The following is a 21,387-nucleotide window of genomic DNA, read 5'->3' as shown; positions in this document are numbered from 1 at the left end:
GCTGTGTTAAATAAGAAGAATAAGAATTTCAACATGGAGAGAATAGAGGATATAGCTTTCTTTTTTGAGTGTACTTAGGTAAAAAAAAAAAGAAGGATTATTTAATTAGTTAATAAGCTTTATTCATAGGAACTCTCAGATGAAAAGATTAAAGTCTGTTTTGCAAGTGGGTCCTACAAAATCTTTGCCCCCCACCACACAGAAAACATTTTTACCCAAGGTTACATGAGGGCAAAGATTTCTCTCAGTTGGCCCACTTTGATTGATCAAATGCAGCAGACAAAGCAGAATTAACAACTTATTTAAAATGACCTCTTGAAACGTATTTTTATAAACTTGGTTTTATATGATAGTGTCTTTTTATCGTCTCCATGTCGCCTTCATTGATTTTACTGCGTTTGTTTGTGTGCGCGTGGGTGGATTGCATTTTTATACAGCATCTGCTCATTATTATTTCCCTCATTTACATTGATTATATTGCTTGTCTTTCCTCTGACTATCATTTCTTTTGATTTGTTTGTCAAAGTACAATGTACAGTTTGTTTTAAAGGTGATACATAAATCGATAAAGTTATAATTCTCAGATAAACAACACAGATACTTGATAATCTGAAAAAAACCCACCAATCAGGTGTATTTGATCAGTGCATCATTCGGGAAAGGATGTAAAAGATGAATGTTGGGGATTATTAACCATTAAAATATGGTCTGCTTGAAGAACTTTGTTGCATTTGCAATTAGTCAGTTGACAGAAAACTATAATGGTTATTACCATTTACGAAAAAAGTCAAACTGTTTGCTGGTTTCACCTTTGGAAATGTGAAGATTATTATTATTAACTCTGACAATTTTTGAATGTTTTGTAATGTTTTATTGACTTACAGAACAATCAATATGTAATATAACTAATATTCAATTGATATTCTCAATATTTTTTAGCAACAGCCCAGGTCCCAGTCCACCTCCTTTACATCTGTCTCTTCCTGTTCCCCCTCCCCAGGCTGTCACAGGGAAGAGCTTCGGAGACAAGGACTTCCGCAGTGCGCTGGAGAACGGCATCCTGTTATGCGAGTAAGTCTGTGACAGTTTTTGATGTCAGTAGCAGCAGCAACAACACATAAACTCCACTAAGACTCAATAAATCTCTGCCTCTCCCCTCCTCCACACCAGGCTGCTGAGTGCAATCAAACCAGGGCTGGTCAAGAAGATCAACAGACTGCCCACCCCCATCGCTGGGCTGGTAAGAGGACACCACCTCTCCAGTGGGACATTCAGCCCCGTGGCGTGAACCTCCCCTGTTCTGACTGTCTGTCTGTCGTCCCCTGCTGTTTCCTCTCTAGGACAACCTGTCAGTCTTCCTGCGGGGCTGTGAGGAGTTGGGCCTGAAAGGCTCCCAGCTGTTTGACCCCGGGGACCTGCAGGACACTTCTATACGAGCAAACCTCAAGTAAATAGGAGTGTTGGTTGGATTTTATACATGTGCATGTGGAGTTTCTTATTGTATCACACAACAATAACACACTTTTCTCTCGTCAGGGACTCAGACTGCAACCGCAAACTCAGAAATGTGAGTTGTAATTGCTTTTTTCCTCATCTTGTCCTGCATTCAACTTCAGTTGCTTTTGTCCAGATTTTGTAACACGTGCCCTATCTCCGTGTCCCAGGTGCTGAACACAGTGTTCTGGCTGGGGAAGGCTGCCAGCGGCTGCGCCTCTTACACTGGCCCTACTCTCAACCTCAAGGAGTTTGAAGGACTTCTTGCTCAAATGAGGATGGTGAGCGAACACACTGATGAGAAGTGAGGGGGGGGGGTATGCAGGGAGATAGACTGATAAAAGCACGGAGGAGGTGAAGGGGATGGGTTTGTTAGTTTCCTGTCTTTGTTGGGGTGCAAGAGACTGGAAACAACACGTCTTTGTTTGTGTTTCACCACAGCTACTCCTATTACAGGGAGAGACAGAGAGAGAGGAGACAGAATATGAGTTGGTTGACCCTGTAAATATGATCAGTTAGGCTCCATTTGAATTGGTTCATCTTTGTAGTGTATAGTTCTTTTATCTAACATAACATTTTGGGATTAAAGTATTAAAGGTATAATTCAACATTTTGGCAAATTGGCCCATTGCCATAATCCCTATAGTTTTAGGAGTAGGTTCGTTACCTTTATTTGTCGGTGCAAGCTATTTTTAGAACGGCGGAGCAGAGCCGTGAGCTGCTCAGAGCTACACTATGGAGGCTAATGGGATTTCTTGGTTTCCCTCATCAAATTAATCAAATACACAATCCAACAACTCCAAAATACTCTCATGGACAAGTTGTGACCTGCACATTCGCCACGCTATGAGATAAGAATGGAACGATACAAGACAGAGTTGTTTTCGAGGCAAATGCAGAGACTGCTTGCCGAAAATCTGCTCCAGACGGGAACACGCATCAGCGGTTTTGCATGAAAACAACTTGGTCTTGTAACGTGCCATTTATGGTCGGAACTACGACGGTATCTGATCATCTTCGAACCTCCGACTTTCATTCTTGATCAATGAAAACATTCTTGGCAAATGTTTTCGCTTTTGTCCGTCTTGCGCTGGTCCAAGAATTTCACCATGCAAGCGGAGGCTCATGGGAAATGCAATGTGAAAACACTTTGCTTTCCAAAACTCCTCATTGTCCCTTTAAAGGTAACGAACCTACTGCTATGACTATATAGATTATGGCAATGGGCCAATTTGCCAAAATGTTGAACTATCCCTTTAATATTTGTGATTTTTAAAAGAAAAAAAGACATAATATGAAAATAAACAAATAATCTTGTGGAGAATGTGAAAGTCATAAATTCTCAATGACATATGACTATCACTGTGAGCTTATGTGCTTTTTGGTCATGGAGATCATCCCTGGACATAAAACATCCCAAACGCCTCTTGTTGTGTTCATTGTGTGTTTGTAGGAAACCGAGGAAGGAGGCGACAGTCCACAGAAACGCAGTGTCAGAGACAGCGGCTATGACTGCTGGGACTCTGAGAGGAGTGAGTCTCTTTCTCCGCCACGACACACTCGTGACAACTCCCTTGACAGGTGAGAGACATCTGTCAGCACACACACGCACATACACACACACAGCCCAAATATGTGGATACACGTGAGAAGTTAAATACAAGCACTTGCTTTCTCATAAATATCCCATGTAGTTACACAGTGTAAAAGTGTAATGTGTGTTTTGTTTTTCTTGTTTTTGGCAGTCTGGACTCTTTTGGCTCCCGCTCACAGCACAGTCCTTCTCCTGATGTGGTGAATCGAGGAAACAGTGATGGTTGGTTGTGATAAATGTCTCTCAAGTTGAAAAATAAAAGAAGATATTTAGACTTTGGAGAAAGCCAGGCCAGGCAAGCTGTATCCCCGCTGCCAGTCTTTATTCAAAACTAAGCTCCCAGCTACACTTACTGTAACAGAATAGTGTTGATCTCCTCATGTCGCTATCAAAAAGACAAAAAGCATGGTTCCCCAAAGTGTTGAACTGAAAGCAGCAATACAGAGTCACTCAACCATAAATAGTCTGACTGCGGTTCTTTAACGTGTTTAACCTTGGTATGTTACGGTCAGTCAGACCGGCTGTGGACAACAGCTGAACATCTCAGACTGTGCGTGTGCATGTGAGTGTGTGTCCCAGATGCAGCAGCTGTTGGTCTCAGTGGCAATCATTAGGAGATTTTGGGACCTGGGAAACAGACTGAGGTCAACATCCTGCCTGTCATGTGTTAGTTTGTGTTAGTTTGTGTGTGTGTGTGTGTGTGTTAGAGATATCACAGGCATCCTGTTTGTGTCTTTCATGTTGACAGTGTAGTCTGTGTGCAGGAGGGTGACAAAAAAGACACTATTGCAGAGCCGAGAATAGACTCATTCCCAACATTTCCCACAGGTCACAGAAATTGTGCGCTGCTCGACCAAGTTACATTTATTACCCAACAACAAATATGGGCAGTAGGTATAGTTTGTACCACTGTATTTGTATGTTTCACTGGAGAATTATCAAGTATCAAACAGTCAGATCAAAAGAAGAGATGATCAAGGTGTCTGTGTGCTGAGGACCATTTCATAATATCTTCTCAAAATCCTAACGCTGAACGCTCTTTTTCTCCTTTCCACTTCATCTCTCTGTGTCGCTGGCAGGGCGAGGCAGCGACTCGGAGGCTGATGCCCCCAGCAGGAAGCCAGATGTGCGCAAGGACGACATGTTGGCCAGGCGGACCGCCAGCAGCGAAACAAGAAGCTCCATCCCCTTCAACCAATTTCTCCCCAACCGAGCCAACGCCAGCGCCTACGTCCCCGCCCCACGTCGAAAACAACACGCAGAGGAGGGCGAGCAGCGGAGGTAACGGCCTGCACAGTTAATAATTCTAATGTGAATGAAATGTATGATATAAAGAGCTGCAAAAGAAAGACGGAAAACGCACACGGATGTCCACGTGCAAACTTCCATCACCCCTAATAATCTTTTTCCCGACATTGCACACTGTTCCCCCCCAGTCACGCCCCAGAACAGGGCAAAAAAATTGGACTGCACCACAAAGCTCCCAAGACGGTCACTTGGGCCTTTGAGAACAATGGGGAAAAAACAAAACAGGAAGAGGAGAAGGTGACCCAGGAGGTACTGGAGCAGAGGAGGCTGCAAAAGTTGGAGAAGGCGGGAATTAAAGTTCTGCCTGCTGCCGTTCGCTACAGCAGGTCAGAGAGGACATGAGGTCTCGCTGTTGGCGTGTTCACTAACGAGAAGCTGTGGTGGCGATGTTGTCTGTGGTTTGTTTCACTGACACTGGTGCTGTGTCTATCTGGTGGTCTGTGTTAGCATAATGATTAGTGGAGTGAGTGTTAACTAACTGCCTGCTCTTTACTGGTCTTATGGAGTTGGTTATGTGGTAGTAGAAGTATTAGAGTGGAGGGGCAACTGTTTTCCTCCTTCACTTCTTTTGCATTTTAGGGGAAAATTAACATAACATTTGGGGATTAAAGTATTAATATTTGTGATTTTAAAAGAAAAAAGGCATAACATGAACATAAAACAACCCAAGAGCCTCTTGTTGTGTTCTGGTGGTTTGTGTTGGCATAATAATTAGTGTAGTGAGAGATAACTAACTGCCTGCTCTTTACTGGTCTTATGGAGTTGGTTATGTGGACCGGAGCTATTAGATGTGTCAGTGGAGGAGAATTGCTGCTTGACTGAGCAACTGTTTTGGGTTATCCTCTGGAGCACTTCATGATATGTTTGACTGCAAACTGCAACCAATCAACAGGACCTGCTACCAACTGTTTGTGGGCATGCACGGCACGCACCGAGTTTGAACTTTGCACGTCGCTACAGTTGCTTCACAGCGTGACAGAATGGATTTTTAATCATCTCTGAAAATGACCTGATTGTTCATCATCATCGTCCCGTCTCAAACTCCAGCCCTCCCAGAGTGGAGGAACAGGAAGTAAGGTCGCCGTCTCCGAGCATCATCCTCCGTTGTGAAAACGACTTCTTGAGCTCTCAGAAATCTGCCTGGGATTCCTCCTCTGACGGGGAGGAGGAGGCGGAGGCGCGGAAGGTCCCAGATGTTCGTAGAGACGACCTGGCGTCCAGACGGGCTCATCGTGGCCCCGTCGCTCCCAAGGTGCACCAGTTCCTCCCTCCGCCTGTGTGTAGTGACAAAGACAGAGAGCGGTGGGAGGGCATAAGACGGGCCTCACAGCAAACACTGCAGAAGAAGGAGATGAGGTTAGCTGTGTGTGTGTGTCTGTCGGTTTGTGTCCATTTCCTCTAACTCACCTCTAAATATTCTGAACCATTTTCCTGCTCTTTCTTTTCTTTGGGTGTCGTGGTCACTTGCGATTTGATGTGTGTGTGCTCCACTTTGACGTGTAACGGGTGCTGTGTGATGCCACTCTGCTGGCCTTGTGGATGGACAGTGAGAAGGAAACATTCCCTGACATCATTACGCGCAGAGACAACCCCTTCCTAAACTCCGCCCCTCGCCACGAGGAAGGGGAGGAAGAGGAGGAGGAGGAGGAGGAGGGAGAAGCGGGCAGGGTCAAGGCGCTGCCTAACAAGCAGAAGGATGACCTGGCTCGTAGGCGGGCTCAGAGTAGACCCCTCCCTCAGAGGGACGGACCAATGAGCTTTGTTTCTGCCTCCATGAGCCAGGCAGATATGAAGAAGTGGGAGAGACTCAAGATGACTGAACCCAGGTGCCCAACACACACACACACACACACACACCTACACACACCGTTTGAGCACCCACGCAGTACAAAGCACTTAAATGCTGCTGTATGTCCAGTGTGTGGTTGGTTAATGACTGGGTGAGAGACTGTGATGTACGCGTGTGCATTTGCTTCTAGTTTCTGCTCCAGTCTCAAGCAGGTCACTGCAGGCAGAAGAGCCATAGACCTGCAGAGGAGCAGTGAGGCAGTCTTACACTTGAGATATTTCTGAAACCGTTCAACAAACAGCAGCTTGAAATTGAGCGAGTTGTTAAATATTTCAGATGGTACACAGTTCAATCCTCACCAAACTGCAGAAAATACACATTATTTAAAACCTCAAAGTGAATCCTTCTCTGCCAGTCATTTAAAAATCCTAATGTCTTTAGAGCAACATTTCCTGTTATTTGCAGTGGATGAAGACAGAACAGTAAAAGAAGAGTTTAAAAAAAACATGTGCAAGCCAAAAAATGTAAATTAAAGCAATGCTTTAATCGCAGCTTGAGACTAATTTGACATTTTGTCACTCCAAAGCATCTCCATTCAGGAAGGGATCACGACTGTAGTTAAAAGGGTGCAAATATACTGAACATGTTGCTCCTGGTATGTCAGGGAGTAGTACACAGCAGGTAATTGAATATTCAAATACAGTCATTTGAATAATTTGAATTTGCCCCGGTTACTAAATGTATGTGAAAAAGGCTAAATATAGCTGGAATATTGTATATAGAAACAAAGGAACTTTCTAGGTCCAGTCATACAATAGCTATGTACATAAAGAAGCCAGTTTTTGTTTATACACTTAATTTTCAGGTTTTAGAGTTGCTGGAAGGCTCAAGTCAAGTTAGCTTGGGCGGCACAATGACTTGAAACACAACTGAAATTGCATTATTGCCCACTGCAACATCTAAATTACTAAACTAAAGATTTTGCCACATTTTACACAATAATTAATCAAATACTTGTGGACATTTGATCAGACACAATAGTCAATCTGAAGACAGTCTGGTAAAACACAATGGGCACTTTTCCTCTGTTTACTGACATTTTACACAAGAAGTGGTGAGTTAAGTGTAAAGAATGATCAACAGGTTAACCATATTGTAAATAGCTGTTTGTTGCAGCCTTCAAAGTAAATCAAGTTTATTTAAGCCAGGTTTAAGGACACAGAAAACAAACAAAAAAAATACTTTCATCATCTTATTGTCAGTATTTAGCTCTCCTCCTTGTCTGCAGCTCTGTGCGTGTCTGGATGTACATTCCCTCCTCTCCTTGTCTCTTTTCTCCCCCATGTTCTCATCTGCTTGTTTATTCTCCTCATTATTGTGCACTTCAGTCCTCTTCAGTCTTCTTTGACAGGCATTGAAACAGAGTAGGGAATTGGCCGGTGTGTATGAGACTCTGTGTGTGTGACCAAAAAAAAAAGAGAAAAAGAGGCGACTGTTGGCTGCGAGCACTGCTTCGCCTTTGTTTTCCTCTCTCCGTGCTGATGTCATTAGATCGGATAAAGAGTTTTTTGTGCTCCCGGCGGAGCAGCAGTTAGCGGGAAAATGTGGCTACCTAGAGTAGATAAAAAGCGTGGCATGCATGTGTGAATGTACGTGTGTGTGCTGAAGTGATTTAAGTACACAACCCCTTCGCTTTTGTCCTCTTCTGTCCATCCACACTTCCTGTCTGATTCATCACTTCCACCTCATCCTTCCTTTGTCTTCACAGTCTGATCCTTTGTCTCTACTTGCTCACGATTTCTTTTCCACTGCCTCTTCTCCCCCCTGCTCTTTTGCTGCCTGTTGTTGTGTGGATGTATCTGTGTGTATGTGTGTGTGTGTTCATTTGTGTGAGGTTGTTATATCTACAGTGAGGCTAGCCCTGCACCTGTGTGTCAGGCTTGTCTGGAGAAAAGTTGTGGAAGTCCTCTCAGCGGATCAGCAAAGGCAGGACGAAGTCACAGCAAAGTTGTGACCTTTGGGGGCGTGACTGAGATCGAGCAGCCAATAGACACAGTCACATCAAATGAAGGGGAGGAGACGGAGTTGCTAAGACGACTCCTTTCCAAGGCAACTGTAGCCATGCCTACCATTGGCCTGGGCTCCCAGCTTTCAGAGCGGGAACGCAGGTATGAACGAGGCCAAGTGCAAGACAATTTAGGCTTCAGTGGCTCTGACTCTAAAGTCAGTGGCATTATTGTTACGGACTGCTGCACTGAGGAATACCTAGGTCCTTTTCTCTTGCATCACAAAGTAAATGGTTTAATTGAACTGCTTGCCAATCTCAGTTTAGGAAATGTGAAACATTTCACAAGGGTATTTGAATTAATAGTAGGTAGGTTGGTTTGATGCACCTCTCTGCATTGCGCTGATTTGCTTGTAGTTTTAATAAGAATCAAAGGTCCACACACACAGACACACACATGCATGTACACAAACTTTCTCAACTGGCCAACACTGGATTTAGAGCAATATATCAATATTTAAGAATTTAAAGGATCTCTCAGTGGCATCTCTGTGCTGCTATTTATTGAATAGATTCTGTATATATCTGACTTTGCCTTGGACTAGTGATACGTGCACATTTTTAGTGTTTACATATGTTTATACATTGTTTTCTAGTACAGGTTTAGGAGTCATGTTGCATTTTACTACACATACAGTATTGTTTGTGTACATATGAAGTACACATGTGAATCCTTGAACTCTCCTAGTGTACAGTACATTTTTTTAAAATATATTTTTGTGTAAATGGTCCGAGTAAAAGCTCAGGACTCAATAGTTTGAGAATCTGTCTGGTGTGGCTCAAAATCTCATTGTGGACTTTTCTGTTCGTCTGTTTTTTAGTAATCTTGCACCACTTTTGCATGTTTTCTTTTGTAACACTGAAGTCTAAATTCTATTTTTTTTTCTTTCTGTATTGGATTTTATCTTGGTGTTTCTCACAGAACATATAGTCTGTACTCTGAACATTTCTGGCCTGTGTTTCTGCATGTACATGCCTGGATTTAAAGGCTGCTTGCAAGTTTGGGTTGAGACTATCTGTCTTTATCACTGCAGTTAGAGCTTTATGTGTCGTTCCCACAGCCAGGTCGATGGATCTGACCTCAGTCAGACCCCCCCTCCTTCTGCTGACCCCCCACCCTGGACCCCTGAGGTCTCTCTGACTCCTGCTGAGCTGGATGCTCGTCTGGCTCAGTACAAAAAGAGAGCGGAGGAGGAGGAGGAGGAGGATGAGGAGGAGGAGCAGGAAAGGATCCCGGATCTTCGGAAAGACGATATGATGGCGAGGAGGACGGGTGTTTTCCATAAACAAACCACGGTTAGCGCAGCAACTTACAACCGTTTCCTGCCTCTTCCTGCCTCCAAACGCACCACACAGGGGGAGGACGCTGTCGATGCAGCTCCGCGGAACAAGAGGGAGGTTCAGACGGACAGAAACAAGAAACTGAACGTCAGGTGGGCTGGGATTTGTTCGGACTGGGCCTAACAGTGTGCAGAGACACTAACAAGCTTGGTGTGGTTTGCATCTTCTCAACTATTTTACAACTTGGTGTTCAGTCATTTCAACTTCAGGAGTTTCTCTCACAGAGTGGAGCAGCAGCAGCAATCAGGTGTACACATGGAAACACCTCAACGGCAGCCTGACGCAGCAGTGATCAGATCGACTCCTCTCAGCGAACGTGAATATGACGATGACGAGGATGAGTATGATGAAAACGAGCCTGCGCCCGACCCGGAGAAGGACGACATGATGGCGCGTAGGACTAGGACCGGATCTTATCAGAAACCAGTCGCAGTCAGAGCGCCTCAGTCCTTTAACCAGTTCCTGCCTGTTCCTGGATCAGTCAAATACAACATCAGCCCGGTGTCTGCGATGAAGCCGCTGCACAGCAGACCTAAGCTCACAGAGAAGATGGCTAGTGAAAGGTATTGACTGTTTGAGAGGTGAAGATGAAGTGTGTTGTTGGCCAACTACTAACAAAGCACGTCATACACACATATAGTGGATATGATTAAGGTGTAATCATGTTATCTTGTACTAACACAAAGTCCCTGAGGTTGATTTGGATCTGTGTTGTTTGGACGGTGTTGTTTTTCATTCCAGCGTGACCGAGTGCCTGCAGCTGCTTGTCTGATGCGATTTGATTTGTATTATTTGTATATCACAGGACTGGTGCTTTTGATTTGTTGTTCTGGTTAGACTTTTTGCAGACTCTGTTTTCCACATGCTTTGGATGCGTTTGTGCTTGGTTTGGACTCTACTGGACTTTTTGTTTTGTTGTTGAGGTCTAACATCGACTTTGTTTGGCATCACTTTGAATATTCTGCTTTCAGTGGAATGATGTTGGTGGTTTTTATCTTTGTACTCACATGGGGACAAAAACTTTTGCTGCACTTCTGTTTGAAAAGGGTTTGGTTCACCCAGATTACACATAAATTAACCCTCAACCACCTGTAATTACTATTTTTTACTATTAGTTATTGTAAGTTTTGTGAAGAAAACAACATCATTTTTACTTTAATTATAGGGACAATAAACATTTATTTGAAAGAACTATATCACCACACCTCAGCCTGAGTAAAATACTGACAGAGGAACATTTGAGTCGCTATATCCACTGTAAGCTTGCAAAGAAAACATATTTGTTTGTTGCAGGATAGGTCTGGTTTGCTTTTCCCAGACTATGACAACATGCCCCAGATTCAAGTAAATAGTGAGACAATCAGCTGATGTATCAGAAGAAAATAATTAACAAAAATATAACAATTTAAACTTTAAATTGTTAAATTTTTGTTAAAGTGCAATGCTTTAAATTTGAAAGCATTGCACTTCAATAGGTGTGAAGCTATTGTGATATCTTAAGTTACGCCAAACAGTGTCATCATAAACACAAACTGTATGATTATAGAGGTAGAAGATGTGAGGTGGAAAACTTGGTGACATTTTATAATAAGTATACTCTTTTAAGCATTAGTTAAGCATGAATAAATATTGAATTCTTCATTTATAACGCATGAATACACATTACTGTGTTTATAAACTACATACTACTGAGTATTCATGTGTTATAAATGGTGAAATCAGTATTTAATGCTTAACTAATGCTTAATAGTGTGTACTTATTATAAAATGTTACCAAAAACTTTTGTAATTTGGGTGAAACAACATAAATTGGCTTCTCCCCACTCAGTTCACAGAAAGAGACATTAAGTACGTACATGTCTTCTGTTGCCTGTGATTCAGTCTCGATTTACACTTTAATCTGTGTGATTTGGTAATCTCGGCCTTGTTACTGGATTTTAGAAGCATCGTTACCGTAGCAGCAGAACCTCAGGCCCCGCCCCCCGCAACCCCAACCAGCCCCATGTGTGCAGCAGCACTGAGGGAGAAGCAGCAGGAGGAGAAGGAGGAGAAGCAGCAGGAGGAGGAGGAGGTGGAGAAGGAGGATGGGAAGCAAGAGGGAGACAAGACAGTCCCTCACACCCTCTCTTCCCCATCACTCACCCCTCCACCCAGCCCCGCTGCTGCCCGGAAATGTACAGTGGAGGCAGAGTTGGAAAAGCCTGCGAGTGTGGAGCAAAAAAGTGAGGAAAGAGAGGTGGAGATAAAATCGGATGTGATTGAGCAACCACGAAGGAAACCGTCCTGGCTGGAGGACGATGATCTACCTCCCATGATGTGAGACAGCACATGTTGAAGCTTTTTGCACAAATCCTCACTTCCATTTTCAGATTTTGTTGTCATCAAACCCGCCTCAGCCAAGTGACACATGTTTACTAGATCTGAACAAGATGCTCTGTCCTTGCTGTAATAATAGAAAATGTTTCATGTCTGATTATGACGGTAGCACTCGTACATAACGTCATGTTCCCCTGTCCCTCATCTGCTCTTTCCCTTTCGTTCATTTTATCCTGTCATTGCTGTAGGATGAGCCGGCGAGTTGCTTTTATGTCTGAGGACACAGAGTAAGTCTTTGAGCGTGGACCTGGAAGAGCTTCTGCATGAGAATAACATAAACACGCTGTTGCATGTTAGATCTCGAGAGTACAGTCCAAAAATACACCAATATAGAACAAAATAACACTGTAGTTATTACTAACATCAACCTTGGTGTCATCATCAAGTTTGTTTTTTTATTAATTCTGTCAGCGGTGGAAGAAGAACTTGGATTTTTAGCTCAAGCCATAGAAGTAGTAGAACAGTCTAGAAATAATGCTATAATAATATAAAATACAATAATAATGTTATGTTATAGGAATACGGTAGGGTCAGTAATACACCTATTACCAAAAAGTGACATTTCAACTCAACTAGACAAAACACAAACAACTTCGGTAGACATGTGAGTGAGACACATGAGTGTTGTGAGTATTTTTTCAGCGCATGTACAGTATTGTCAAACTGATGAAGCAGTTTTCTGAATTAGTTTTTATTTAGTCTGTTTACAGCTGGTTAAGGCAGAAATTAGATGTTATGTGTTGAAGTTAAATGTAGCTTGAAATGTAAATCAACAAGTTAAGTACAAATGCCTAAAAACTGCACATTCAACTCGGTGAATGTTCTTTCCACCACTGATTTATTTTGAATAACTTTTGGTTTGTTTGTTTAAATAAGTTTTAAAAAATCATGCACTAATGAAAACTACTAAGCTAACACACTATTGTTATATAATGTGTTTTGGCTTGGCAATTACAGTTTATTTATTTTCCATTTGCTTGTTCAATTAATTTTGTGATTAGTTTATCAATCGGCATATTTCTGTTACCGCGTGGAGATGTGGCCATGTTTGACTTCATCTTTTGAGAAGATGGAGAGTTTATTTTGTTTTCCCTGCTTCCGTTTTACCATTGAATGTGTTTTATTATTTTTAGATTCTGGTCTTGTGTGACACCTTTTTTATGAATATGAACTAATAATATAATGAATGAATCTAGGGATGAATGAAGTATTTCAAATGTTTTTTTTTTTTCAGTAGCCAAGTGGGCAGCATGTTGGGTCAAATGATGAAGTAATTTATACATGAGCATCCTCTCTGTCCTGTCTAGGAGTGTGAGTATGGGTGACATGCTCAAGGAGGACGAGGTGGGACACTTACCTCCACTGAGCCAGTCACGACATGAGCGCATGCATGAGCAGTACAACGCCTTTGTGGAAGAGGAGGATCCCTGGCAAAGCGTGAGAAACTTGTGATATTAAAACAATGCGAGATAGATTAATCCATTTAAGAAACAGAGGGGGGAATATTATGACTACAAGTATATTCAAATGTCTTGTAATTGTCTCTGTGACAGGAATTGGCTCGCTGGAAGAACCGCCGTCGCAGCGCTTCACAGGAGCTGATAAAGAAAGAGGAAGAGAGGAAGAGGATGGAGAAAAAGATGAGGGAGGAGGGAGGCGACGGCAACAAGAGGAAAAGCATTAAGACATACAAAGAGATTGTGGAGGAGAAGTAAGAATGAGGATTAACATACGAGCTACATTTAAAACTTGACTTTTCAATGGTTAAATAATAATAAACATCAGAAAAACAACCATGATGCCTTTCTTCCTCTTCCTTTCTAGGGAGCGTAGAGAAGCAGAGCTGTGTGAGGCCTACAGGAGCGCAGCGACGCCAGAGGAGGCGGCCATGGTGTTGCAGCGCTACGCTCTCCGCTTCACCATCAGCGACGCAACACTGGACAGTCTGAAGCTGCCTAGATCCACCTCAAAACTCCAATCAGACCTAGACCAGGAGGATGAAGACCACAAACCCTCATCACCTATCAATGACCCCGACACAGCAGAACCTCCGAACGAACCAAAACCAGCTGTCACTACAGATGTGACGCAGAAACCAGAACCAACTGTTACAAAAGAGCCGGCACGGGAACCAGAGCTAACTGTTAGATCAGAGCCGACACAGAAACCAGAACCAACTGTTACAACAGATGTGACGCAGAAACCAGAACCAACTGTTAGATCAGAGCCGAAGCAGAAACCAGAACCAGAACCCACTGTTAGACCAGAACTGGCACAGAAACCAGAAAAAACTGTAAGAACAGAGCCGAAGAAGAAACCAGAACTGGCACAGAAACCAGAACTGGCACAGAAACCAGAAAAAACTGTAAGAACAGAGCCGAAGCAGAAACCAGAACTGGCGCACAAACCAGAACTGGCACAGAAACCAGAACCGGTGCAGAAACCAGAACTGGTGCAGAAACCAGAACCGACTGTAAGAACAGAGCCGAAGCAGAAACCAGAACTGGTGCAGAAACCAGAACCGACTGTTACAACAGAGACAAAACACACAAAACCTGAGGAGACGGAGACAGAGTCGGAGACCCCTGCTCCACCAGTGACGTCTGATTCTGCCTCCACCAGTTCACCAGCACCGATCAGTCCCATCACCACGGTCCCAAGCTCAGATGCCGCACCGCCTCAGCCATTAGAACGATCTAAACCCACAGTGTCTCCAACCACACATCAGAAACAGCTGATTACAGGACAAACTCAGCCTCACACTTCACAGCCAACAACACACACAATGCCCTCCGCTCCGTCCAGACCTGTCCCCCTCCTGGCAGCCAAGCCGTACTGCCAGCCCCGGAGCTCGCCGTCTGGACACAAACCTGTCAAGGTGAGGGAGAGATATCAATCTGTCAAACTGGTCAGCACCATTTTTTTTTTTTTTTTTAATTTGTTTATTTCGGTCATACAACACCAACATCAAAATCAACCATTTTGTGTGAACAGTTTAGCCAAAACATATTATACACAATTGCAACCATACACACACACACACACAAAAAGAAAATATCATACAGTGACCGAAAAGGGAATAGGCTGAAGCCCAAGGCTTATATTTGCCTATCCTTTATACTCTATGAAATTAAATTACCTAGAATGTCAACAGTCCAAAATAATAAGATGAAAGTAATCATTATTGTATTTTATAATTTTTCATTATTTTACATTTCAAGGCTTTCTTAAAACTCAACAAAGAACTACATGTCTTCAACTCATCACTGAGCTTATTCCACATTTTAACTCCTAAGACTGAAACACATTTGATCCTTGATCTTTTCACCTCAGTTCCTGTTCTCACGCATTAATGAAAGGGAAGTTCTGACTTCTCTCCCAGTGACATAAAAACTTTTTTCTGTTTTTAATACACTTTTTTATTTCCCAGCAAGCAGTTTGAGGTGTGTTGATAATATGTCTGGTTTCCTGTGTTGGAATACAATCTTCCTCAAAAAGCAGAAATGACCTCCAAAAAAAGTTCCTCCAAAAGGAGTTCTCACCTTAAAATATTTATATGAATCACTTTTCGATTAATTGTAAATTCAAGGCCATACAAAGCAATGGATTTGATAAAAGAGAGAAAATTGGAAGTAAAAGCAGAAATAAAAACTGAAATAAACTAAACAATAATGAATAAAAGTAGGGTTTAAAAAGGAAAAAAATCCCCCAAATAATCATAAAATGAAAGGACACAGCAGCATGTTTGTGTGATTCTTAACTAATGAACTATGATGATCAAACCATGATCCAGTTCTTTGTGTCCATGTTCCCCTCAGATGGATGGGCTGGTCCGAGTGAATGGAGAAGCGACTGAGGATTTACCTGCTTCCACGTCACCTGCCTCTCCTCAGCTCTCACCACAGGAGATTAAAGATGTCGCCCCCAAACAGGCGGAGAAAGATGTCACCACCAAACAGACTGAGAAAGATGTTCCCCCTGAGGAGACGGTGAAACATCAGGAGACGACAGAGCAGCCACCTCCTCCTCCACAGACAGAGAGATCGACCGCCTCCTCAGGTTCTGCCATCAGCTCTTTGATCGGAGGCAGAAACTGTGTCATCAAGACTACGATTGTTACGGAGCTCACACAGACTGTTGTGGAGCCTCACCACTCGGACGTCCAAAGCAATGGACAGGTAAATTCTACATCAGGTGATGTGTTAAAGGACAGTACCTGTGTTTGTTTACATTCCTTTTCAGGGGGTTAAAGTGTGTTTTCTTACTTTCCTGGCAGACACTTGTTCCAGTCCTGATCTGTGCCTTCGGGTGCACACAGTTGAAAATCTGTTGTGTTGTGTTTATGGAAATCTTTTACACCTGAGACATGAGAATCAGGTGTCAGTTCATTCAAAAGGAAAATTAAACCCTGGAGGTGAACCATACACAAACATGGGCATTTTTAAAAGGGATATGGTGAATTTCAGTTCAGTAGCTGACTTTGTTTTTGGAAACACATGAATACTGCAGGCAGGTCATTCATTCTGAAACTGCAATTACCATAATGTGATATTATAAATAGAAAGGCAACAAAATTAGACAAACTTAATGTCCCTTTTGGGAAATTTACCTTCTGTGTAAAAGCAACAGGGAATTAACACGGCACAAGACAATTAAAAAGAAAACAATTAAAAAGAAGTTACACAGTCAGTACAAACACAATTGTACATGCCACCTGCACAAACAGTAGGCTTACCTCCCTCAAACACTAAATATACAAAATAATCCTACAGTGAGGCACTCAGTATTGTCTTAAAGTGTGTGTAGCAACTGAAACTGAAACACTCCTCAGCTGTTCACTGTGATGGAGTCATATGTAAAACAAGAAGTCTCTTCGGGTTGATTTTAATATTTGATTTACATAAACTGAAACAAGTGACTGCCTGGAGGGCAAAGAAAAACTCATTAATCTATGTTTTGAAAGTGCTGAGCAGATTTTGTGTGCAAAGATGTATTGTGTAATGTGTTACAATTGCCAGTTTGCTCCATTATAGAGGACTAAAACAGATCACTTTGTAGTCAGCTGGTTTGCAGTAAATGAATATCTAACTTTCAGGTCAATGGTACCACAGGAGTGTTTGGGACACCTGGGCAGGAAACAGCAGCTACATCGCCCAACAGCATGCAAGAATATTCTCCTACGGTCTCAGGTAAAGCTGCCGTCGAGGCCTCTCCACTCCGTCACCTGCTGTATCATACACACACGATCCAAGCACAGCGCGTGTCAGACGCAGCTGCTTTTCTTTAAGTGGGTGTTCATTTTATTTTGTCCTTCTCTTCCTGCTCCACAGAGGGCCTTGAGGAGAGCAGCATGACTGTGAGTATCTTGGGTTCAGTTCCAGCTTGTTTTTTTTTTTTTTTCCTGTTTCTCCTTCATTCTTGGATTTGATCCTGTCCTGACCCTTCGTCTCCAGTAGTCACTGTAGTCACACTTGTCCTCTCACCTTTCCTCTCTTTCTGTCCTTTTTTGGTGTGTATACATGTATCTGTGTGTGTGTGTGTGTGTGTGTGTGTGCGTGCGTGTGTGTCCTTGTTGGCCGGGTCTGGTTAGATTGAGACCCCCATGTTGAACTTGGCTAAACGTGTTAATCACTGGGTCTGGGACCCCAATGAGGAGCGTAAACGCCTGGAAAGGTGGCAACAGGAGCAGGAGCGCCTCCTACAGGTACACTGGTAGAATGGTGTGTACTGTACGTGCATGGCCCTGGGAATGTTTACGCAGAACACAGAAGACTCTTTTGGATATTTGTTTATATGTATATGTGTTTCTGTGTTTTTTTTGTGCGTGTGTTTATGAGCAGAACATAACATGAGGTGTTTCTCTGCAGGAGCAATACGAGAGGGAACAGGAGAAACTGAAGAAGGAGTGGGAAAAAGCCCAGCTAGAGGTGGAGGAGGAGGAGCGTAAACACAATGAAGAGGTGCCAAAGAACAGACTGAAACTGAAATAAAACACAGTTTTTGTGTCCTATGTTTTCCTTTGTGTGTTAACTTTGTGTCTGTGCTTCTTTCAGGAGAGAAAGATTCTGGAGGAGACTGTAACACCCCTCAATCCCACCAGTTTATTGAACCAGCAGACCGGCCAGACACACACAACTTCATCAGCTCCAGAAAACATCAGGACAGAGAAGAAAGGTATTCCCCTGCAGCAAAACGGCCAAAGCATCTCAGCAGGGAGCGAGGATCAGCATTCATCCAAGCTGCATTTTCTCCAGGGTGAGTTTCGTGCTGAAATATGCGCTGACGTGTTGTGCTCAGCTCAGTCAGTCAGTCAGGTTCAACCATGTAGAGTTTCTGTGGTAAACTTCTATCTCCTGATGTGTTTTGCAGATTCTGTGTGTGATGGTGAATCTTCAAAGAAACAGGAACTGTGGAAGACATCTTCTTTAGACCGCAACCTTCAACTAAACCAGGCACATGTTGTTAAAAGGTACGCCAGTTTTTGTTAGATCAATCAGAAAACAGACAGCCAATGACTTTTTTTGTTTTTAAAACTACAAGTATACCATATCTATCATGGAAAACACTTCAATTAAACCACAGAAAAAAGGAGAACATGGGACCTTTACTAAGATTAAAATAATTACAGCCTTGCACAGCGCTGAGCAACAGGAAATCAGCATTTTTTTTAAACCAATGTATTACCAAAGCATGTTTTTTGCCTCATATTGCACATTTACTCATCTCTTTTCCTTACTTACACTTACTTTATTGCATGTTTTTCTGTACATTACCTGTATCCCATGTAGCTTATTGTTACTTGTTTTACTTGTGTGTTTTCTTGTACAGCACTTTGGACAACCTGGGTTGTACTTTTCAATGTGCTATATAAATAGATATGTATTGTATTGTATTATATTATATTTATTTATATAGAATACTTATGACGAATCCCCTCTCTCTCTCTCTCTGTGTTATGTTTCTCTACCACAGGTCTGGATCACATGACATTGTAGCAGAAAAACAGCAGTCCTCCTCCTCCTCCTCACCATCACCACAGCCTCCTTCACCCAGCAGGTAATGACACACATGGTGCATGTATAGAAAAAAAATTGTCGATTGCAGTGTTTGAAAGAATGAATAAGAGGTGGTGAGTCAGGACTGGTACAGTATCTGGATTCGTGTCAATGTTCCCACTGCTATTCACTGTCTCTGTGTAGGTGTGTTAGTGGGAAGAGACTGTGTTCTGGCTGTTCTCAGCCTCTGGGAAAAGGAGCTGCCATGATCATCGATACACTGGGACTGTTTTACCACATGCAGTGTTTCAAGGTAGTGTATTATTCTAGCACTCAAATTAGACACTAATTAAAAACAGTTTTATATTAGCTATTGAATTTGTCTCCAAGATAGTGAAAGCACATCAAAGAGAAGGTTGATACTCATCTTCTGTGGTTGTCTGGCATGTTTATTTAATATGAGGGGCAACTAAAACACTCCTTTATATCATCAGTATCAGTCTTTCACTGTATTTCCCTCCTCAGTGTGGCGTGTGTGACGGGCAGCTGGGTGATGCCACCACAGGGACTGACGTAAGGATTCGTAACGGACTGCTGAGCTGTCACGAGTGCTATATTGCAACTCGGGGTGAGAACACACAAACAAACACACACTCATGTTTAAAAGTTGTACTATTGTACAGCTGTTAATGCATTGTTGTTGTTATTTATTGTTGTCTGTGTGTATGTGTGTGTGCAGGCAGAGGGCAGCCCACTACACTATGATGTCCTGTATTAGAACTGGAACCCCACCATCACTGCTGCAGTCTGTGATTGGGCGGAGGACGATTCTAGAACCTTTCTAGACTCACATTCTGGAACACTCCTGGAATCTTTCAGAACATCGGAATCATCTCGTATTTCTCCCTTTTTTTTCCTGAAATGCACAAACAGCTTTATGGATGTTGCTGAGAGCACAACTGGACCGACATGTGGACTAAATGGCACAACATCAGATGCACATAGAGCACAGTATATGCTTCTTAACCGTACACATGTACACACTTGTTTTTTATTGTGTGTAGCATGGACGTAATCAAGAAATCGGTGTGTTTAAGCCTTTGCACATCCATACTTAGCACAGTCAAGACGCTAAAATAAGGATCTGTTCTGTCTCAAGCTGAACATGTTATGCTACAAGCTAATCGCTTCTTTTGTAGGTCTGAACATCTTGATTCATTAACACCTGCTTCTGCACTGATCATGTGACTCCACTCTCTGAGTGCATTGATGAACTGGTTTGGGTTGGATAACCTAAAGTAGCTTGACCATTGTAATGCCTTACTCATCATACTTTGTCATTCATTTTGGGTTTTGTGTTTACAGTTTTGCATGAAAGAAGAACATATATAAGTTATTTTGAGTATTTGCTCAGATGGAATATTGTGAGTTTGATGTAGGTTGTTATCTTCCAATGGTTGAACTTTAACTCTCCTTGTGTATGGTGTACATCATCATGATATTTTTGGAAAATCTGGAAAACTTACACAAGCTTTTTCTTTATATTTCAATGTACGAGAATGGGAATGCATTATATTAAGTAATAATACTTTGAATTCTAAATATTTTTCCCTTTAAGATGTTTTAGCCACTCTTTATTCTCATAGACTGACTGCATCCAAATCAGTGCCTTATGTAATGAATGAATGCGAGGGCTAGTGTGCTTCATGTGCAGGACTATTTCCCACTCACAGGCATTGGCACATTGTGTGAGTGTGTGTGTGTGTGTGTGTATGTGTTATGAGTGTGTGTACATGTATGTACGAAATCATGCATGTAGGTATCTCTGCAATGTGTGATTTAACTTTAAGCACAGTTCCATACCAGCAAACAAAATGTTAAATGGATCAGCCACTCCTAATCACCCTCTGTTCTCTTCCACCGTTTCCCATGAGCTAAACCAATGACACCGTTATTTGCTGCTTCCCTGTTAATTACCCCCTGATAATGATCAGTTCACAGTGTCCTAAAGTGTCCTCTCCTCGTCTGCCTCTATCACAAGTGTTGCCTCCCCAGAGTCTGAGCTGCATTCCTCTCTGTGTTTATTGCCTCTATCCGGACACATGACAGCGTCTTCATCACTCAGAGGAATAGAGCGCTTAGTGACTTAGTCCATTGTCTTTTATAGCAAGTGTATGTTTATCAATAAAATATTTTAAATGGGATGCTGTCTGTTTTGTTTTGTTTTATGCAGTTAAAGAGATGAATTAATGATGTCTTCACAGAAAAATGTCCTAGCTCAGGAGGTGGAGCAGATTTTTGAGCAGTAACATTATTATTTCGTTTTTTTTTATAGACATGTATTTATTGAGTTTTAACAGTTCACAGAAATACATTTTAATACATTTAACAAAGCATAACAGTCAAACTACAAAATAATCAACTC

At 42.4% G+C, this 21,387-nt stretch overlaps 1 protein-coding gene across 2 annotated transcripts in view; it reads left to right on the top strand.

Moving 5' to 3' along the window:
* limch1a (LIM and calponin homology domains 1a) overlaps positions 1-21,160 on the top strand; it is a 29,033-nt gene extending 7,873 nt beyond the window's left edge. Inside the window, exons 2-31 of one of the 2 annotated variants that reach the window (XM_083980664.1) lie at positions 1,001-1,071; positions 1,171-1,240; positions 1,341-1,447; positions 1,537-1,567; positions 1,665-1,775; positions 2,948-3,075; positions 3,240-3,310; positions 4,168-4,369; positions 4,525-4,722; positions 5,444-5,752; positions 5,944-6,222; positions 8,096-8,353; positions 9,312-9,683; positions 9,816-10,154; positions 11,533-11,907; positions 12,156-12,194; positions 13,275-13,404; positions 13,521-13,678; positions 13,792-14,845; positions 15,786-16,145; positions 17,063-17,156; positions 17,298-17,323; positions 17,558-17,671; positions 17,835-17,927; positions 18,021-18,222; positions 18,337-18,436; positions 18,940-19,023; positions 19,167-19,275; positions 19,488-19,590; positions 19,702-21,160. In XM_083980664.1, the coding sequence (XP_083836790.1) occupies positions 1,001-1,071; positions 1,171-1,240; positions 1,341-1,447; positions 1,537-1,567; positions 1,665-1,775; positions 2,948-3,075; positions 3,240-3,310; positions 4,168-4,369; positions 4,525-4,722; positions 5,444-5,752; positions 5,944-6,222; positions 8,096-8,353; positions 9,312-9,683; positions 9,816-10,154; positions 11,533-11,907; positions 12,156-12,194; positions 13,275-13,404; positions 13,521-13,678; positions 13,792-14,845; positions 15,786-16,145; positions 17,063-17,156; positions 17,298-17,323; positions 17,558-17,671; positions 17,835-17,927; positions 18,021-18,222; positions 18,337-18,436; positions 18,940-19,023; positions 19,167-19,275; positions 19,488-19,590; positions 19,702-19,727 (5,613 nt within the window). In that variant the 3' untranslated portion in view covers positions 19,728-21,160. Of the gene's footprint in view, positions 1-1,000; positions 1,072-1,170; positions 1,241-1,340; positions 1,448-1,536; positions 1,568-1,664; positions 1,776-2,947; positions 3,076-3,239; positions 3,311-4,167; positions 4,370-4,524; positions 4,723-5,443; positions 5,760-5,943; positions 6,223-8,095; positions 8,354-9,311; positions 9,684-9,815; positions 10,155-11,532; positions 11,908-12,155; positions 12,195-13,274; positions 13,405-13,520; positions 13,679-13,791; positions 14,846-15,785; positions 16,146-17,062; positions 17,157-17,297; positions 17,324-17,557; positions 17,672-17,834; positions 17,928-18,020; positions 18,223-18,336; positions 18,437-18,939; positions 19,024-19,166; positions 19,276-19,487; positions 19,591-19,701 lie in introns of both variants that reach the window. The other variant, XM_083980663.1, reaches the window with a different exon arrangement.
* Positions 21,161-21,387: the final 227 nt, after the last annotated feature.

The sequence above is a fragment of the Trachurus trachurus genome, assembly GCF_905171665.1.
Source record: "Trachurus trachurus genome assembly, chromosome: 1".
Lineage (NCBI taxonomy): Eukaryota > Metazoa > Chordata > Actinopteri > Carangiformes > Carangidae > Trachurus > Trachurus trachurus.
The sequence above is the reverse complement of the archived record's forward strand: the minus strand, read 5'-3'. Positions and strand labels throughout refer to the sequence as shown.